Source organism: Rutidosis leptorrhynchoides, chromosome 1 (genome assembly GCF_046630445.1).
Source record: "Rutidosis leptorrhynchoides isolate AG116_Rl617_1_P2 chromosome 1, CSIRO_AGI_Rlap_v1, whole genome shotgun sequence".
In the NCBI taxonomy this organism is placed as follows: Eukaryota; Viridiplantae; Streptophyta; class Magnoliopsida; order Asterales; family Asteraceae; genus Rutidosis; species Rutidosis leptorrhynchoides.
The window spans coordinates 503,999,685-504,019,932 of NC_092333.1; the positions used below are offsets into that span (position 1 = coordinate 503,999,685).

General features: G+C 35.0%; 1 protein-coding gene across 1 annotated transcript; it reads left to right on the top strand.

Annotated features, from left to right (window-relative positions):
- The first annotated feature begins 1,382 nt into the window (after positions 1-1,382).
- On the top strand, positions 1,383-2,279 carry LOC139876020 (hevamine-A-like). The gene has a single exon (XM_071863319.1). The coding sequence runs from the start codon at positions 1,383-1,385 to the stop codon at positions 2,277-2,279; it is 897 nt and encodes a 298-aa protein (XP_071719420.1).
- The last annotated feature ends 17,969 nt before the right edge of the window (positions 2,280-20,248 follow it).

The window sequence follows — 20,248 nt, forward strand, 5'->3', positions numbered from 1 at the left end:
TTATGCAAAAAGTAATATGTTAAGAAAATCTGTTACTGGTTTTTGCATCTACTTTGGTGGTAATTTAGTATCTTGGAAAAGTAAAAAGCAGTCAACTGTTTCAAGGTATTCAGCAGAGGCTGAATACAGAGCACTTGCTTCTATTTCATGTGAAATAATTTGGATTTTAAAAGTTTTAAAAGATTTAGAAGTTAAAGTTGATTTACCTGTTAAAAGTCTTTGTGATAGTAAGTCAGCTTTACAAATTGCTAAAAATCCCGTGTTTCATGAAAGAACTAAACATTTTGAAGTTGATTTGCATTTTGTTAGAGAAAAAATTAGTTCAGGAATTTCAGAAACACACTTGATTTCTTCTTCAGAGAATGTATCTGATATATTTACTAAAAGGTTGAATGGGACACAACATAATATGTTGTGTGATCAACTTACGCTTCTCAATATATTTTGAAATGTTTAGATTAAGGGGGAATATTGAATTATATAAAGTAATCTAAACATTTGTTCTTTATTTTGTTATTTTGTATTTATTTCTGGGTTAAGAATGTGCAGGGGCTAAAGTTGTCATTTCTGAAACTGAAGTTGTGTGGCTGAACTGTAAAAAACAAAAGATGGATGTACTAGGAATGAAGACTTGAAGGGCTTTTCTGCAAATTAATTTATCTATATATAATTTATTTTCTTTTATAATTTATTCATTCAGTTTCATATTTCTGTAATTTTGGGCGATTTCTCTCTCAAATTAGGGTTTGCTGTTTGATTCTATTTGTGAGTTATAACAAGATCAAACTATATTGATCTTATTAAAGAGTGAATCATTGTGTAATTGTGTAAACTGAATCATTCGTTTTCTTTGATTGGTTTGAATAACCTCTTGTGATTAGAGGTATTATCCTTCTGAGATTGAAGGATTATATCTTGTGATTCTTCTATTGTTTGTTCAGTAAATTAGTACATAACTACCTGTTGATAAATAAAATGGGCAAACATATGGAAGATACCAACTTGAGTGTCAGAGTACTGTCAGTGTAGCATTCTCAAGACAATATAACAAATGTAAACATTTGAACTCTTTTTTAACATCACATAGGTCAATGACAAGAGCAAATAAACAAATTTGTTTGGTGCCTTTGATCAACAAACCATTAAGGAATTTCTTTTTAGAAAATGCATTTTAATTTTATGTAACATATAACAATAAAATGACAAAATAGATAACAAACCTTAGAGAACTCACACAATCTGTTCAAACTAATCAAACAGAATTCAACAAAGTGCCTTAGAAGATGCTCAATTATATTTTATATTCCTGATATTATTCAAAGATGTTATATAATTGGAGCAATAAACATTCTCCATAATCACCATTCACCAACACATTAACAATGACATTTAATTCATCAAATTCTCTAGTAATTTTGGCCTTGGTATTAGTATATATAGTAGTACCTTCTAACGCAGGCGGTATCTCAATTTATTGGGGCCAAAATGGAAATGAAGGAACTTTAGCGGACACATGTGCAACAGGAAACTACGAATATGTAAACATAGCCTTTTTATGGACATTTGGCAATGGTCGGACGCCAAAAATGGACTTGGCGGGTCACTGTGATCCATATAGCAACGGCTGCACCAATCTAAGCACTGACATTGTTTCGTGTCAAGCTAAAGGAATAAAAGTGATGTTATCTATAGGAGGCGGGATTGGTAGCTACTCGATTGCATCTAAACAAGACGCTCAAAACGTAGCTACCTACCTTTGGGATAATTTCTTAGGTGGCGAATCGACCGGTATTCGTCCACTTGGCAACGCGTCATTGGACGGAATTGACTTTGACATAGAAGCTGGTGGAAGTCAACACTGGGATGATCTGGCAAGGTATCTTTCGGCGTATAGTACACACGATAAAAAAGTGTACTTAACTGCGGCCCCACAATGTCCTTACCCTGATGCGTGGTTAGGTGGTGCACTTCAAACGGGTCTTTTTGACTATGTTTGGGTTCAGTTTTATAATAATCCGCCTTGTCAATATTCTGCAAATATTAGTAATCTTGAAGACGGTTGGAAACAGTGGACTTCTGATATCCCGGTTTCGAAGATCTTTTTAGGGCTGCCAGCAGCATCTGAAGCAGCCGGAAGCGGGTTTATTCCGATTAACGACCTTACTTCTAAAGTGCTCCCGTTAATTAAGAGCTCTCCGAATTATGGAGGTGTGATGTTGTGGTCCAAGTACTATGATGATCAAACTGGTTATAGCGCAGCCATTAAGAACGATGTATAATATTGTTTAGATAAAAGTTTGTGAGTAATATATTTTATGTGATATGTGATGTGATTATCGTTGAAAATAAACTATATAAGCTACCTGAATTCTCTCTCTATATTAGCACTAAAAGCATTAAAAATACTTGCATATCAAACTAAGTATGAACACTATTATGTAAACAACAAATGAACATAACTTTACAACTGAAACATAAGAATATGATATAGGCAGCGGCGGAACTTGAACCCGACTACAGAGGGGGCGAGTCTAAAAATTTAATAAATTTTTCATTGTCAGCAGGGGCGAACACTAAAAAAAACCTTATTTTTTGGTAAAAAAAAAAATTTTGAGTGTACAATTTTTTTTCCCGTTAAATCCAGGGGGGGGGGGGGGGGGGGCGGCGGATACCCCCTTTGGGTTGCTCTATGTTCCGCCACTGGATATAGGACATGGTATTCTGAAAAAAAGTTCATCGAAGTAATATACCCAAAATTCGATACATGTAGATTACAGTTGCGTGTAGTAGAGATAGCAAGCTGGACTTGTTGGGTAGTGGGTCAGTTCGGGTTGAAACAAGTCACCTTTTAGTACAGTGGAAACAGGTCTAAACGGGTCAGCGAACCCAAAAACACTGTATAACTTTAGGCCGTAAAACAACCCTCAAATATGATTATAAGAAACATGTAATTACCAACAAACCTAACTAATTTGAATTTAGAAGGATATATGCATCAGAAATAAACTTTGAGCTACTTTCAAGTTTCAACTGATTCCCCTTTTGCATAAAATTTTCAGTTTGACTCACTTGAAATAAATGACAGCCCAAATTGACACATCAAAAGTAATTGAGTCGATAATGTCACCTCTAGCACAAAGAAATATCAACAACAAGTCGTGACCAGTTTGGGAATGATCTTAAAAAATAAAATGTTTGCCACTTTAGAAGGTGTTAACACAATATCTTACACATTCGAAAGCCTGTTGCCAAGGGAATGGGTTAATGCAAGAGACTCTGCTGATATGTTTTCAAATAAATTTAAAAAAATTTATATATACGTGTATAGTTAATACACCTCGTATCACTTACTGTTTCAAGTTGAAGACTCGTGAGGTGGAGCTGATAGACAACATTTACAACTTGATTCTGGACTTCTGGTTAATGATGATCGATACAATGGTGTTCATGCTCTTATTGGTGTTCAACATGTTGATTTTGAGCCCTTTTAAAATTTTAGGCCTTGTTTGATTGTGTATTTTGCGCATGTCTAGTCGTCTAGAAGATGCCTATGAACATAACTTTTGTTATGTAAAATAACTCATTGGGTTGAATGGAACAGAAAGGAATATAGCTAGGAAGTACAAAATATACAGTACTTTGTAAATACAATGATGATTTAGTAGTAGTTACCAATGCCATATGTATCCATCTTATTAATTAGATAAGATATTATTAAGTAGAATAATCATCTATAACTCACCTCCCTCGTACCCTACTTTCATGAAATTAGATGTTGTTGTTGTATTGTACAAAAGTTGAAGAATATGAGAAACGATAACATTAAAAAGATTGAGAATGACTTCTTTATCGTTATCCGTCAGACTCTAAAAGTTTTTTTTACATATATTTACACACTACAAACAAATAACGGATTTGGTATATTTTTAATGCATAAATATTCTGTAAAACACAAATACTTAGTGTATTTATTATAGTATTTTCCAACTAAAAATGCTACGAATGGTTGCCTACCACCAACCGTGTAAATAAAGTGGATGATCAAGAGGACAAGTGGACAACCGCCCATCTACTTTCAATTTCTTTTTTTTTTTTTTTGAAAAGCAAGACAATTTTATTTCATAAAAAAAAAAAAATAAATAAAATAAAAAAACCTGTGAGAGCTAATGAGCAGCCCCCTGCTATACACAATTAACCTCTACAGCAGAAACATTGAGACTCAAATTTACATGTGTATATGTATGATCAGTGCAACTATTCAACTATACAAGCACGACTATAACTATGAGCTATGTGCATATCTAGGTTTAGGGCTTAGGGTATGTACTCTACAAATGCAGACGGTAACTTGAGCAGGTACAAGGCTCGACTTGTTGCCAACGGTCGCAGCCAGCAGGTTGGCATCGATTGTGATGAGACTTTTAGTCCGGTTGTCAAACCGGCATCGATACGTACTGTCATCAGTTTGGCGATTTCTCGACATTGGCCCGTTCACCAACTCGATGTCAAGAACGCCTTCCTCCACGGACAGCTTTCAGAGACTGGTTACATGCATCAGCCACCAGGTTTTCGGGATCCCAGATACCCGGACCACGTCTGCCTACTGCAGAAGTCTCTTTATGGCCTCAAACAGGCCCCACGCGTTTGGTTTCATCGATTTGCCAGTTTTGCTCAGCGGATTGGTTTTCACCAGAGTCGTTGTGACACTTCCCTATTTATTTATCGCCAGGGATCTGATACTGCATATTTACTTCTATATGTTGATGATATTGTCTTGACATCCTCTTCTACAGGTTTACTTCAGCGGATTATTGCTTCTTTACATACTGAGTTTTCTATGACTAATTTGGGCCCGCTGAACTACTTCCTTGGTATTCATGTTACTCGTACTGCATCTGGGATGTTCCTCTCTCAGAAACAGTACGCCTCTGAGATCATTGAGCGAGCAGGTATGTCCACATGTCATCCATGCCGAACACCGGTCGAACCGGTGCCAAACTCACTAGCCATGGTCCTCCTATTAAGGACCCGACACTCTATCGCAGCCTAGCTGGTGCACTGCAGTATCTTACATTCACTCGACCGGATATTTTATGTGCTGTCCAGCAGATTTGTGTCTTTATGCATGACCCTAGCGAACAACATATGCATGCCCTCAGGCGGATCATACGCTACATTTAGGGTACCGCCGATCTTGGACTACAGCTTTATGCATCATCTCCCACCACACTCGTTGCATACTCTGATGCTGATTGGGCAGGTTGCCCGACCACCAGGCGATCTACCTCAGGATACTTTGTTTTTCTCGGCAACAACCTCTTGTCATGGTCCTCTAAGCGGCAACTCACACCATCTCGTTGTAGTGCAGAGGCAGAACATCGGGGAGTTGCCAACGCTGTTGCCGAGACTTGCTGGGTACGGAATCTCTTACGAGAACTTCACTGTCCACTTCTTTCAGCTACTTTGGTTTACTGTGATAATGTCAGATCCGTCTATCTCTCCACTAATCCGGTTCAACATCAACGAACCAAGCACATAGAGATTGACATCCATTTTGTTCGCGATCTAGTCGCACAGGGACAGATTCGAGTTTTACATGTACCGTCCATATATCAGTTTGCCGACATCTTCACCAAGGGACTCCCGTTTGCACTGTTTGATGAGTTTCGATCCAGTTTATGCGTCTGTAGTACTCTCGCTACAACTGCGGGGGGATGTTAGACTATTATTTTAGCTTATGTAGTGTTAGCCCATGTAGTCTCATTACTGGACTTGGCCCATCTGTAATTGGTAGGGTTACTAGCTATTTATGCCATCGATTGTATGCATGATGAGATCAATAAACAATACGATCATTTACATAATTAACCGTAACTACAAATAGGACGATGGATCCGAAAGCCATTTAAGCCATTCAATCTTTTTTTCCCTCGAACGATTTGAGATCCACTCGAAACTCTCTTAATTTGTATTTCGTTAAGAGCTACCGATCCACACCACCATTTGTTGTTGAATATTTTTTGATTGCAATTTTTCCAAATGATGTAGCCACTAACCCATTATGGCTTGCCAAAGGGACGCCCCCCAACCCGAATTAATTTTAGGATTCTTCCCGCAAAAAATTTCATTAATACTCAAATTGTTCACGCCTCCGAAGCCCCACCAGTTATAAACCCTTTCCCAAACATGCATCGCATGCTTACAAAATATTAGGGCATTTCTTTTATTAATTAATAAGTAAAAACAAGTTATACATCTAACACGAATTATTTTTAATCCTCATAAAAATATACATATTGTTTACTCATACACTTATAACATATTTGAATATAAGGCACCTCAATAACACTGAATCAATAGAATGTTAATCTCAATCTTAATCTTAATTTTAATATATAAGAAAACTATTATATATAGGAATTTGGATCCACATGTAGTTAGATTTTTAGGGAATGTGGAATCGACGATTTTATAATTAAATGATTTTCAAATCTATACAATATAAATAATATACAGACTAATACACCATCGCAGTTGAAACGACGGGTAAAGAGCGGACGTTCAAGCTGGAGTTGAATTCTGTAAATTTGCACGTAGGTAGTCCCTTGGTAAATATGTCGACATACTATGAGGTAGTAGGGACATGTAGAACACGAATAGCATCCGTAGTAACCTTATCACACACGAAATGAATGTCAATCTATATATGTTTAGTGCTTTGATGTTGTATGATGTGTGCGAGGTGTACTAGGAAATAGTATTATTTTTACAACGTAATATTATTAAATATGATACAATTTTACACAAGATATTTATTTATTTATAGAATGGATATACCTAAACTTTGCTACAACACTTATAGGCAGTGTACCTAATCGTACAGTAATGTAGTTTTTAGTAAGTCCGGTTCGTTCCACAGGGATCTCTTAAACAAGCTTAACGCTATAATTTTAAAAACTATATTTGTAAAAATATAAAAATATATATAAGTAATATTATTATTATTAAAGGGGGTTTTTACCGTTTAATGACCGGTTTGTCGATTTTTAAAACTTTAGTCGCAGTTAAAACCTAATGTAAAATATAAAAAATAAATATAACTTAATTTAAAGCATAAAGTAAATAACGATAATGAAATTGCGATAAATAAAAGTGCGATAAAATACGATGACAATAAATAAAAGTGAGATAATTAAAAGTGCAATTAAATATGAAATAAAAGAATTATGCTTATTTAAACTTTCGTAATCATGATGTTTGACGTGTTGATTTTTAGTTTATTCCCATGGGTTAATTGTTCTTTGTCCTGGATTATTTAATATGTCCGTCTGGTTTTTGTCCATAACAGTCCATCAGTCATAAATATAAAGTGCGAGTGTCCTCGTCAAATTATCATTATATCCGAAGTCAAATATTCCAACTAATTGGGGACTTAAACTGTAACAAGGTTTTAATACTTTGTTTAATAATTACACCAGGATATCGACTGCGTGTAACCCAAGGTTTTAATACTTTGTTAACAATTATGCCAAGTGTCCTTGTACATAATTTCACCCCTGTTTTAATAATTTCATAGACTATTAATCCATTCCCGTGTCCGGTTAAATGAACGATTATTCGTACATATAAATATCCCGCCCATCGTATCCGATCGAGTGTATATGGTTATTTATAGGTACGTCCAATTGTAAATCTTTATATTAAATTAACAAACTATCATTTAGTTAAACAAATATAAAGCCCATTAATAGCCCATAGTCTAATTTCCACAAGTGTCGTTCTTTTGTCCAAACCCCAATTATGGTACAAAGCCCAATTACCCAATCTTAATAATTTAGCCCAACATCATGATTACTTCGGTATTAAATAAGCATAATAATAACTTAGCTACGAGACATTTAATTTAAAAATAACATTAACCACAACTTACAGTGATTAAAAATAGCGTAGCGTTACACGGACAGAATTTCGACTTACACCCTTACAACATTCGCTAACATACCCTTATTATTAGAATTTAAAATTAAAATTAAAATTATAATATAAATATAAATATATTTACGTATAGATAGAGAGATGGATATGGATATTTTTTTCGTTCACCAAACTGCGAATTTATAGGACCTGGGGCTGAAATAGTGTGCCATGCGATCGCATGGCTTTTTGCCTTCCAGGCCATGCGATCGCATGGCCAGCTGGTGAAGTTCACATGCCTTTGTTTCTTTGCTTGCCGACGTTTATAAATAATAATATAATATATAAATAATTATAAGAATTATTTAAATATTATATTTTATTTATGTGCATAGTTAACTTGTAATTTTTAGTCCGTTGCGTCGAGCGTTGAGAGTTAACTTTGGTCCCGGTTCCGGATTTTCGAACGTCTTTGCGTATAATTTAATATCATGTACTTTGCGTTTCGCGTCTTGTACTCTTGTAATTTTGAGACGTTTCTTATCATTAATTGGAACCTCTTTGATTGTATTTTGTACTTTTGAGCTTTTTGGTCGTTTGCGTCTTCAATTCGTCGAATCTGTCTTTTGTCTTCACTTTTTATTATTTAAACGAATATCACTTGTAAATAGAACAATTGCAACTAAAAGCTTGTCTTTCTTGAGGAATAATGCTATGAAATATATGTTCGTTTTTAGCATTATCAAATATTCCCACACTTGAGCGTTGCTTGTCCTCAAGCAATATAGTCTTGAAATAAAAATACTAGAATCACTTCTTTATTCTTCACACTTTGTACATCAGTGATTTCTATACGGCGGTATGAACAATGGTAGTAACGATGTGGTTTACAGTCCCACATGACTATAAAAATTTAGATCCTTAAGGAAATTGGATCTTTATGAAAACATTTGATCTTTTGAAAATTAAATCTAGCTTTTACCCTAGATAAGTTTTCCGGAATAACCCTTCACCGGTGTTTGCAAATTGTTTTTGTGGGTTTGGTGGGTTTCAGATTTGAGTATGTTAGCTCAAAACTTGCGGTTTTGTGTCACCCACTTGCTAACCTTGTATTGGAAAAGCAACACGTCCAGTATACTTACTCCGTATATTACCTTTCGGTAAACTACCGTCCGGTTGTAAAGGAAAGCGTTGAACAAGCAACTGTTAAGGCAATGTCCCCTGACATGCTTTTAATTATGGTCTATAACATGTCGGATGCAATTACTATCCTTGGTAGGAGCAATAGTAAAGCTCACCCTTATAATTTTTCGGTCTGGCACAAGGTCCTGTCCTTGACCATGCTATGCAACCACCGTTCTTACGGTTGACACCCGATTTGGTTCAGGTGACCTTAATGAATTCCAGGTGAATTTCTAGGATTTTACGTTCAATGGTAATGAACGCATTGAAAATGGGTTTTCAGAAAACAAATCGGTTTGTAATTTTGATCAAAATATTTTCTCGTTCAAGCTCGAGTTTAGATATCATCGAATTCCATGAATTTGTAATTCTCAGTCTTTAAAAGTCAATCTCTAGGATTGAGTAATATCAGTCTTAAAAGCTAATTTTTGATCTTTTAAGGAGATTATCCTTTCTGGGGATCTGATTCATTAGTTTTATCCAGCTAATTTGCACGGCGTCCTCCCCATTTTACAAGACAGATCCTCTCATGGTTAGGATAAGTCTGACCACTTGACGACCCTGTTTGATGCTGAGGTCCGTGGATTTCCTGCTGATTTTAGTGATGACTTTTCTAGATTTTTCGTCAACCTACAGCTGGTCTGGACGACAACTTCATGACCTAAATCAAGAAGCGCGTTTCTTTTTCGGAAGACTTTATTTCCTTTTAATGATGGAATTGATTCATCGTGTAGATCCATCTTTCTTTCATATATATTATAGTAAATTGGGTAAAACTGTTTAGATTAGTCCAAAGCAAAAGTATCTTCAGTTATTTGTACAAAAATATGTGATATATGTTTTAAATAACTTGGTAGATTTTCTCACACTTGGCTTTTATTTTCCTTTTTATTGTCCTCTATTCCATTTTAAATGAATTCTTACATTTTGGTTTGTTTCTCAATTTATGTCCTTTCCGAGGTAACAATAATTTCGGTGTTAACACCTAGTTTTATCGTTCATAAATATGTATAAACATGATTTTGAGTTCATTTTAAATTTTTTTACTAGAATTGGGTAGTCAGTATATAAGACTAGGGTTGTTCTTTATTATCAGAGAGCACTAGATTCTAATACAACTACTGCGTTACTAGTATTTTTAATGGTAACCAAGTGTATAAAAATTTTTTTAAAAAAATTCGAAAGAATTTAACCCCAAATATTCCCACACTTAAGATCTTGCAATGCCCTCAGTTGCAAGAAATCAGTAACAATTTAAATTATTGAGGGTGATTAGCGTAGAAAAATGATTAAATTTTATCAAAGTTTCCAAACATATTGGCTTTTGTTTGCTGAATGATAAATGGTGCATATCATTTGTTCATTCCATCTTGTTGTTACATCACATTTGTTTTTCGTTTTGTCGTCAAAATTAGTAGCTTTTGCTGAACTTAATGCCAGTCTTTGAAAATGCGCTGTTTTACCCTGTTTTGTACAATTGACAATATACATACATACAAATATAAACATGCAAGGTAATTTGAAATGGGACTTAAAATCCCACTTTCAAATCAAATATGAAACATTAGTACAACATAATAAAAATATTAAACATTACAATAAAAGTATCATAATATAATGTGTTTAAACATAAATAAACAGAAATAATAATAAAAATTAGAAATCATATAAATTACCAACCGGAACTAAATCAATCTGGATAGGGGTTCCAGTTCATGCCATCGTCCGGGTTCCATGGTTGGTGATAGGTGTACTGGTATGCCTGGTTAGGGTCGTAGAGTGTATAAGGTGGTCTCATCTCGGGCTGGTGTTGAGGATAGTAAGCGGGTCGGGTCGGGACGTAGTGATCCTGAGGTGACAACCGGCTCATAATCTGACGCTGATGATAGTCCCATCTATCATGCTGTCATTGCCTGGAATGCTCGTAATCATTCCGGGCTTGCCACTGCTCCATCCGACGAAATCTCTCCGCGTTTGTCATATCTACCTCCTCTACACGTTGGTAGACATCAGTCATAGCCTCCCGAATGACATCCCTAATGTCATCCGCTTCCTCCATCTCCTCGTCTGATCCTATTTCTACCTGCGGATGACTACCTACATAGGGTATTGCCTGGTTGTGTCTACTCTTCAATACCTTAGCACCCGCATAAACCCTCAATCCTAAAAGCTCAACCTGTTCCCTACATTCTAAAAGTGGACCCCCTTGGTTCTTATCTACACCTAAATACTCTCCAATGAGAGTAACAAAAATACCTCCTCCTATAATCCCCCCTTCCTGTATTCCTTCAACCATCTTAGATAAATAAAAACCAACACAGTAAGGGATATTAACAAAGCCTCTTGGGTCTCGAATACACTTTAGGTAAAATAAATCATGTAAGGTCAATTTTTCCTTGTTGTGACCTCTCTGTGTAATCGAGTTAGCCAAAAATCTATGAATTATACGAAGCTCGGCTCTGTTAATATGTAAGTAGGTATGTGTTCCTCCCCGCCCAAAAACATTATAATCAGACATACGCCTCCAAACGGCGTTCGCGTCAAAATTCCTATCTACCCTTTCACCACGATAAATCAAATTCATACAATCGGGTAGTAGTAATACAGCGGGCGTATATATCTGTAATGCCCTGGCCATGTCCAGCATGGACATCCTGTACATCCTACAGCCTAGTATAAACCTAAGAAAACTTCTATCATCTAATCTATCTACATCTACATTTAATGCTATAGTACTCATCAGCTCAACACACCATTCCTTATATACAGGTCTACGAATGGTGAATAGACGTTCCCAATCGGTAAAAGAAGAACGGCCATACCTTTGAATCAGATGCTCCCTAACATGGTCAGCTAGTTGGACCCTTTCCAAAGGATCCCAATCAATTACCATAGGCACCTCTACATCTTTCGTTATTAATTTGAATTTATTACTTTGATATGCCGGGTAATCTCTCCATCGTCTATCGAATCTCAGATTAGGATGCAACGTGTGTTCAGGAATCGTTGGGTATTCTACAGGTGGATGCATAGGAAATACTATGAATGCATTAACAAACTGTAGCGGATCATAATAAGGTACATGTTGATCAGGCTGATGTTGTTGTTCCTGTTGTGGTTCTGGTTCGGGTTCTGGTTCTTGAGCAGGTCGTCTAGATGATGATGATGATGATGAACCTCCAGTATCGGCTCTCTGCAAAACACATTAAACACAAAATTTGTGCATCCAAATATGCATTAGTGTTAGCAAAATAACAATTTAAAACAATCACAATAACATGTTCAATCAAAATTAAACTTATACACATTTTCACAATTTTTTTTTACAATTTTACACTTTTTCAAATAAGCACATATGAAAATGTATACAAAGTTCATAAGCATTTAACTCAAATAACATGTTAAAACAATCTTTACTAACAATTAAACAAGTCTCAAATGGCAATTATATCAAATTAATCAAGTTCATGAATTTTGCACCTAAAAAGTCCACTTTAATCTTCAAAAATCATGTTTAGGATTAAAGTTTGGATCATTTAGCTACCTAAACATGTTACACTACTCAATTTAGCAATAATTCATGACAAAAATCAGCCATAACCTGTTTATATCAAAAAGCCCCAAATTGCTCAAGAACACAAACCCTAAATTTCTAAAATTTTTGAAGTTTTTGGCTTCAAATCATGTTAAATAGCATCAATCTAGGTTATACATACATAAAATACTAACAATTTAACTCTAATTATACTAGAAATTAACAAAATCAAATTATGAAAAATATAGCTCAAGAACACTTAAAATCAAATTTAAAGAGATTTAGGGGTGAAATTGTTACCCTTTTTGATAAACTCCTTATCAAATTCATGTTTAGAGCAGATTGTAGCGAGAAATTTGGTTGAATTTGGTGAAAAATGGTGAATTTTCGAGAGAATTTTGGGGTATTTTCGTGGGTTTGTGTGTGTGTTTTGATGAAGAACAGCTCGCTGAGAGCTTTTGTTTCTGGCCAAAATTCCAGGGCCATGCGATCGCATGGCTATAAAGGCCAAACTCCATGCGATCGCATGGAGGTCCGGGAACAGTACCATTTGCTTTTTTTTTTATAATTTATAAAAAAAAAACTTTAAAACTTATAAAACATATAATTAATAAAATTTTTAAAATTTGTTTCTTTTTAGGATGAGGGCGTTTCGAATCGTTGTCCTAGTCCGTCCCTCGACAAAATTTTAAAATTTGTCATTTTTAAGCTTAATTTTAAAAGCAAAGATTTTTAGGTTTTTTTTAAATGTTTTTGGCATACTTTAATTCAATAAGGCTAAAAATAATGATAATAAAAGTTCTCGTCCCTCCCTTGGGTAAAGCAATTTCGGTTCAACGACCTAGTCTTCAACTTACGACGAATTTTTAGAAATCAATTTTTTTAACTTAGCGAAATAAAGTAAATTTTTTATTTTTAAATTCACACCAAACTTAAATTATATTTTTGTTTTTATACATACAAACTTATATTAAAAATATTAATTTTTTAAATATTTACAATTATAAATATATTGATTTAAAAAGTTTACAATATTATTTTAATATTAATTTTAAAAACAAAGTAAAAAGAAAATTAAAAATCTTTTTGGTCTTTTATCCTACTTTAATCAATCAAATATTATCAAAAACATACGCCCCTCTTTTCGATAAAGTAATTTCGGTTACATAACCTAGTTTAACTCATGACGAATTTTTGAAATATTTTGGGTTGATTGATTAAAGATATTTATACCTTAAGAATAAACTATAAATTTCGCAGTGATGTAATAAATTTTTGTATGATATCATTAATTTCGGTCGCAAAACCTAATTTTATTGAGTACCAATTTAATACTTTATAGAGAACGATTTAGCGTTTATTATCAAAAGGTTAAAAACAATAAAAAATAAAAATAAAAATTGAAAACTGTACAGACTTACCTGTGAAATAGAATTCTTAGTGACCTGCTTTAGCCCACTCATAAGATAGTCGGACTAATTGGTTTTCCATAGCTACATAGGCGTAACCTCGAGCATTTAATGTTTTTTCTTCTAAACATATAAACGGTCCGTCTCTGCATAAAGTAACAAATTCGGTATTGGAATATGTCTGATTCGTCGAGCATTTTACTTCGTGTGACCATTTTCCGCATTTGTGACATATTTCAAGGTGTCGTGCTCTTCTTTTAGCTGCGGTTTTTGATTTTTCTTTACCAAATTGTAACTTATTATTTTCGTTTCTGGATTCTTTTCTTACTCCGTCCAATTTACCTCTGATTAATGATACTATTTCACTTGGAAGGGTGTCATTATTACGTTTAGTGATCAAAGCGTGTAGCATTAGACCATGGTTTAGTTCACAGGAAGTCTTCATCTCGTAAAACTTAAAAAAAATAAAAATTCAGAATGGGGGGAGAAGACTAGTTCTTTAGGGTCTGCTAGGGAAAGACCATTCGGGTTCCATTCTCGGAAACTACACGAAAACAGAACATCTAACTCTAACAGAAATACATATTATCCTTTAAAGACTTGATTCTCCCCACACTTAGTTAGCCGTGGTGTCGAAATTGTGATTAACTTCGTTGTCGACTTCCATTGGACTATCTATGTAATGTTTAACTCTGTGACCATTATCTTTAAATTCAATCCCATTTGAATTTATTAACTCTATTGTTCCGTATGGAAAAACTCTTTTGACTATGAATGGTCTAGACCATCTTGATTTCAATTTTTCAGGAAATAGCTTGAATCGTGAATTGAAAAGAAGAACTCTATCTCCTTCTTTAAATTCTTTTGAACTTCTGATTTTTTTTATCATGCCATTTCTTCGTTCTTTCCTTATAGATTAACAAATTTTCGTATGCTTCAAGTCTTAATTCTTCTAATTCGTTTAGCTGACTTAATCGTAGACGTCCGGCTTCATGTAAATCAAGATTACATGTCTTCAAAGCCCAAAATGCTTTGTGTTCAATTTCTACCGGAAGATGACATGCTTTTCCGTAAACGAGTTTAAAAGGTGTGGTTTCAATTGGAGTTTTGTAGGCTGTTCTAAAAGCCCAGAGCGCATCCTCCAATTTAATAGACCATTGCTTCAGATTTGATCCTACGGTTTTTTCTAGAATACGTTTTAAAGCTCGGTTGGTATTTTCAACTTGTCCACTTGTTTGTGGATGATATGCGGTGGAGATTTTATGAGTTACTCCATATCTTTTGAGAACTTTCTCATGTTGATTATTACAAAAATGAGTACCCCGATCACTTATTAAAGCTTTCGGTGTTCCGAACCTTGCAAAAAGACGTTTTAAAAAATTGACTACAACTCGTGCATCGTTAGTTGGGAGAGCTTGTGCTTCCGCCCATTTAGATACATAATCAATGGCAACGAGAATGTAGAGATTATTATGAGATTTTGGAAATGGACCCATAAAGTCAATACCCCAAATGTCAAATACTTCACATACTTGAATGAAAGTTTGTGGCACTTCATCACGTTGAATTATTTTTTCGGCCCTTTGACAAGCATCACAGGATTTGCAAAGAAGGTGTGCGTCTTTGAAAATTGTAGGCCAATAGAATCCAGCATCGTAAACTTTTCTTGCTGTAAGTTGAGGCCCATAATGCCCTCCTGTTGGTCCTGTGTGATAATGGTTTAAGATTTGACTAGCTTCATCTCCGAATACACATCGGCGTATTATTCCATCGGGACAACTTTTAAACAAATGTGGATCTTCCCAGAAATAGTGTTTTATATCACTAAAGAATTTCTTTCATTTTTGGTACGACAATTCTTTTTCAAGGAATCCACATACTAAGTAGTTTGCATAGTCTGCAAACCATGGAATTTTATTATAATCTATCTTCAATAGATATTCATCAGGAAAGTTGTCTTGTATGGCCTATTCATTTAGAACTTCTAATTCGGGATTTTCAAGACGAGAAAGATGATCAGCGGCGAGATTTTCTGCTCCCTTTCTATCTCGGATTTCAATATCAAACTCTTGTAAGAGTAAGATCCAACGGATTAATCTTGGTTTAGCATCTTGTTTCGAAAATAGGTATCTAAGAGCAGAATGGTCGGTATAGACCACCGTTTTTGCTAGAACGAGATATGAACAAAATTTGTCAAAAGCAAAGACAATAGCAAGGAGTTCTTTTTCAGTAGTTGTATAATTTGCTTATGCTCCTTGTAACGTCTTACTAGCATAATATATAGGTTGAAATCGTTTTTCAATCCTTTGTCTTAAAACGGCTCCCATTACAAAATCACTTGCATCGCACATTAGTTCGAATGGTAGATTCCAATTTGGAGTTATCATGATCGGCGCATTAGTGAGTTTTTCTTTAAGAATATTAAAAGATTTGATGCATTCATCTGAAAAGATGAATGGAGCATCCTTTTCTAGGAGTTTATTCATAGGTGTGGCAATTTTAGAAAAATCTTTTATAAAATGTCGGTAAAAACCGGCATGCCCTAGAAAACTCCTAACTCCTCTAACATTGGTGGGATGCGGAAGTTTAGCAATTACATCTACTTTAGCTCTATCCACTTCAATTCCTTCCTTTGAAATTTTATGACCAAGAACGATGCCTTCTTTAACCATGAAATGGCATTTCTCCCAATTAAGTACTAGATTTGATTGTTCGCATCTAATAAGCATTCGTTCAAGATTAACTAGACATGTTTCAAAAGTATCACCGAAGACTGAAAAGTCATCCATGAAAACTTCCATGCATTCTTCTATCATGTCGTGAAAAATTGCCATCATGCACCTTTGAAAGGTTGCAGGGGCGTTGCAAAGTCCAAATGACATGCGTTTGTAAGCAAAAGTACCATAAGGGCACGTGAATGTGGTTTTCTCTTGATCCTCGGGTGCTATTGGAATTTGAAAATATCCGAAAAAACCATCAAGAAAACAATAGTAACTATTTCCAGCTAATCTTTCCAACATTTGATCAATAAAAGGTAAGAGAAAGTGATCTTTTCTGGTGGCGTCATTTAATTTTCTATAATCAATACAAACACGCCATCCTGTTACAGTCCTAATAGGAATAAGCTCATTTTTTTCATTTGTAATGACAGTCATGCCACCCTTCTTAGGCACACATTGAACTGGGCTTACCCATGGACTATCAGAAATTGGATAAATTAGATCTGCATCTAGCAGTTTAATAATTTCTTTCTTAACAACATCTTGCATATTAGGATTTAGTCTTCGTTGGTGTTGCACATACGTTTTATGACCTTCTTCCATAAGGATTTTATGTGTGCAATACGAAGGATTTATTCCTTTAATATCATGAATTTTCCATGCAATAGCTGGTTTATGAGCTTTTAGCACAGAAATGAGTTGAGATTTATTATTTTCAGTAAGAGAAGACGATATTATTACAGGTAATTCAGACTCACCATGTAAATAAGCGTATTCCAAATGGTTTGGAAGTGGCTTTAACTCTAATGTCGGTGGTTCTTCTATCGATGATTTGTATCGATATTTGTCTTCTTCTTTTAGCATTTGAATTTCTTCTGTTGTTGGTTCATATCCATTAGCCATAAGTGTCTATCATTTCAGTTTCATCAATTGGTTCAGTTCCTTCTCCTAAAGAACATTCTCCTGTTCCTTGTAATTCTGGAAATTCTTCTAACAACTCTGCATGTGATTCTATAGTTTGAATATAATAACATGTATCATCTGCAGATTGCGGTTGTTGCATGGCTCTATCAACTAAAAAGGTAACACTCTCGTCCTCTATACTTAGGGTCAGTTTCTTACCAAACACGTCTATTATTGCTTTAGCCGTGTTTAAGAATGGTCTTCCTAATATGAGAGGTACTCGAGAATCTTCTTCCATGTCCAGAATAACAAAATCTACTGAAAATACTAAAGTTCCAACTTTAACTAGCATATTCTCCATTATCCCTCTAGGATATTTTACTGATCTATCGGCTAGTTGTATGCTTATTCGTGTTGGTTTCAATTCTCCAAGGTCTAGTTTAGCGTATAGTGAATACGGCATTAGATTTATACTAGCACCTAAGTCTGCCAATGCTTCTATTGAACTAAGACTACCCAGAAAACATGAAATTGTGAAACTTCCTGGATCTGATAATTTTTCTGGTATCTTATTCAACAGCACTGCAGAACAATTAGCATTCAAAGTAACAGCCGAGAGTTCTTCCATTTTCTTTCTATTTGTGATTAGATCTTTCAAAAATTTAGCATATCTAGGCATTCCTGAAATCACATCAATGAAAGGAAGATTTATATTTATCTGTTTAAACATATTCAAGAATTTGGATTGCTTGGCTTCAAGTCTCTCTTTTCTCATTTTACTCGGATAAGGAAGTGGTGGTTGGTATGGTTTAACATAAGGTTTAGCCTTAATTGTGTTATCTTCATTAACCTTTTCAACTACCGGTTCTTTTTCCTTATCTTGATCAGATTGTGGTTCTTGTGGAGTAGGAATAGCATTATCAGAAATTACAGGTATTTCAGGTGGTTTAAGTGTGATACCACTTCTTGTGGTAATGACTTTAGCTGTTTCATTCTGGGGGTTAGCATTAGTATCACTAGGTAGACTTCCCTGTTTTCTTTCACCTATCAACCTTGCTAGGTTACTCACTTCTTGTTCCAGATTTTGAATAGAAGCTTGTTGATTTCTAAATGCTTGAGCATTTTGTTCATTGGTTTGTTTCTGAGATGTGAAAAATTGAGTTTGAGATTCAACTAGTTTCGACATCATGTCTTCTAAATTTGGCTTTTTATCATCGTTTTGTGGTGGTTTATTTTGAAAAATAGGTCTTTGCTGATTGTAAGTATTGTTAGATACTTGTTGATTGATAGGACCTTGTTGGTTGTTGTATGGAACATTTTGGTTATAATTCTGGTTTTGATTGTAGTTTGGTCTTGGCGGTTGATAATTATTCTGATAATTATTTCCAGGCCTTTAGTTTATGTATGAAACATTCTCTATTTGTTCCATTGTTAGTTCAATACCGAGACAATCTTTTGTCAAATGTGGTCCTCCACACTGCTCACAATTATTCGTATTGAGTGAATATCTTTAGTCATCTTTTCCATTCGTCTCTCAACAGCATCTATCTTTGCGGAAATGGAATCTAAGTCATGGCTAGAATTGGCTCTAGCTGCTTTAGATGATCTAACGATATCTTTTTCTTGGTGCCACTCATGTGAGTGGGAAGCAGTGTTATCAATAATTTTGTAAGCGCCAGTTTCTGTTTTCTTCATAATGGAACCACCAGCTGCTATATCGATGTCTTTTCTTGTTGTGATGTCGCATCCTTGGTAGAATATTTGTACTATTTGACAAGTATCTAAACCATGTTGCGGACATCCTCTCAATAACTTTCCAAATCTTGTCCACGCCTCATATAGAGTTTCGTTTGGCTTTTGTGTGAACGTAACAATTTCTCCTTGAAGTCTCACAGCTTTAGATGCCGGAAAGAATTGTTTAAGAAATTTTTCAACTAAAATGTCCCATGTATCAATCGCCCCTTCAGGTAACGATTCTAACCAATATTTGGCTTCTCCCTTTAAAGTCCAGGGAAATAACATGAGATATATCTATTCATCCTCCACTTCTCTTATTTTAAATAGTGTGCAGATCCAATTAAAGGTACGAAGATGTTCATTTGGATCTTCCTTCGGCGCACCACTAAATTGGCATTGATTAGTTACCATGTGTAGAATTTGTCCCTTGATTTCATAATCTGGCGCATTTATGTCAGGTTGAGTAATTGCATGACCTTGGCCAGTGCGTTTAGCTCTCATTCGGTCTTCCATACTTAGAGGTTCCAGATTCTCCATGATTGAATTTGTTGAATCTGAATCACTATAGGATTCTGATTTAATGGTAGGTTCCTCAACAATCTCTGTTTGAATGATTGGTGGTTCCGGAGGAAAGATTAATGGTTCAGGATCTATGAATTGTCCCTGAATATTCTCCGGATTCTCAATTGTGAGGTCGGGTTCAAAAAATGGATTATCGAAAATTTGAATTGGAGTACTTGGTCGACTGGATGACGATTCTAAAGAAAAATCAACGGCGACAATATTTGTTAGATGTCTTGATCGAGTTACAGGTTGTGAACGTAGAAAAGGTGGTGAACGTTTTGCTC

Coding starts and splice junctions, on each gene's coding strand:
- LOC139876020 (XM_071863319.1), top strand. CDS start 1,383: ATGACATTTAATTCATCAAATTCTCTAGTAATTTTGGCCTTGGTATTA.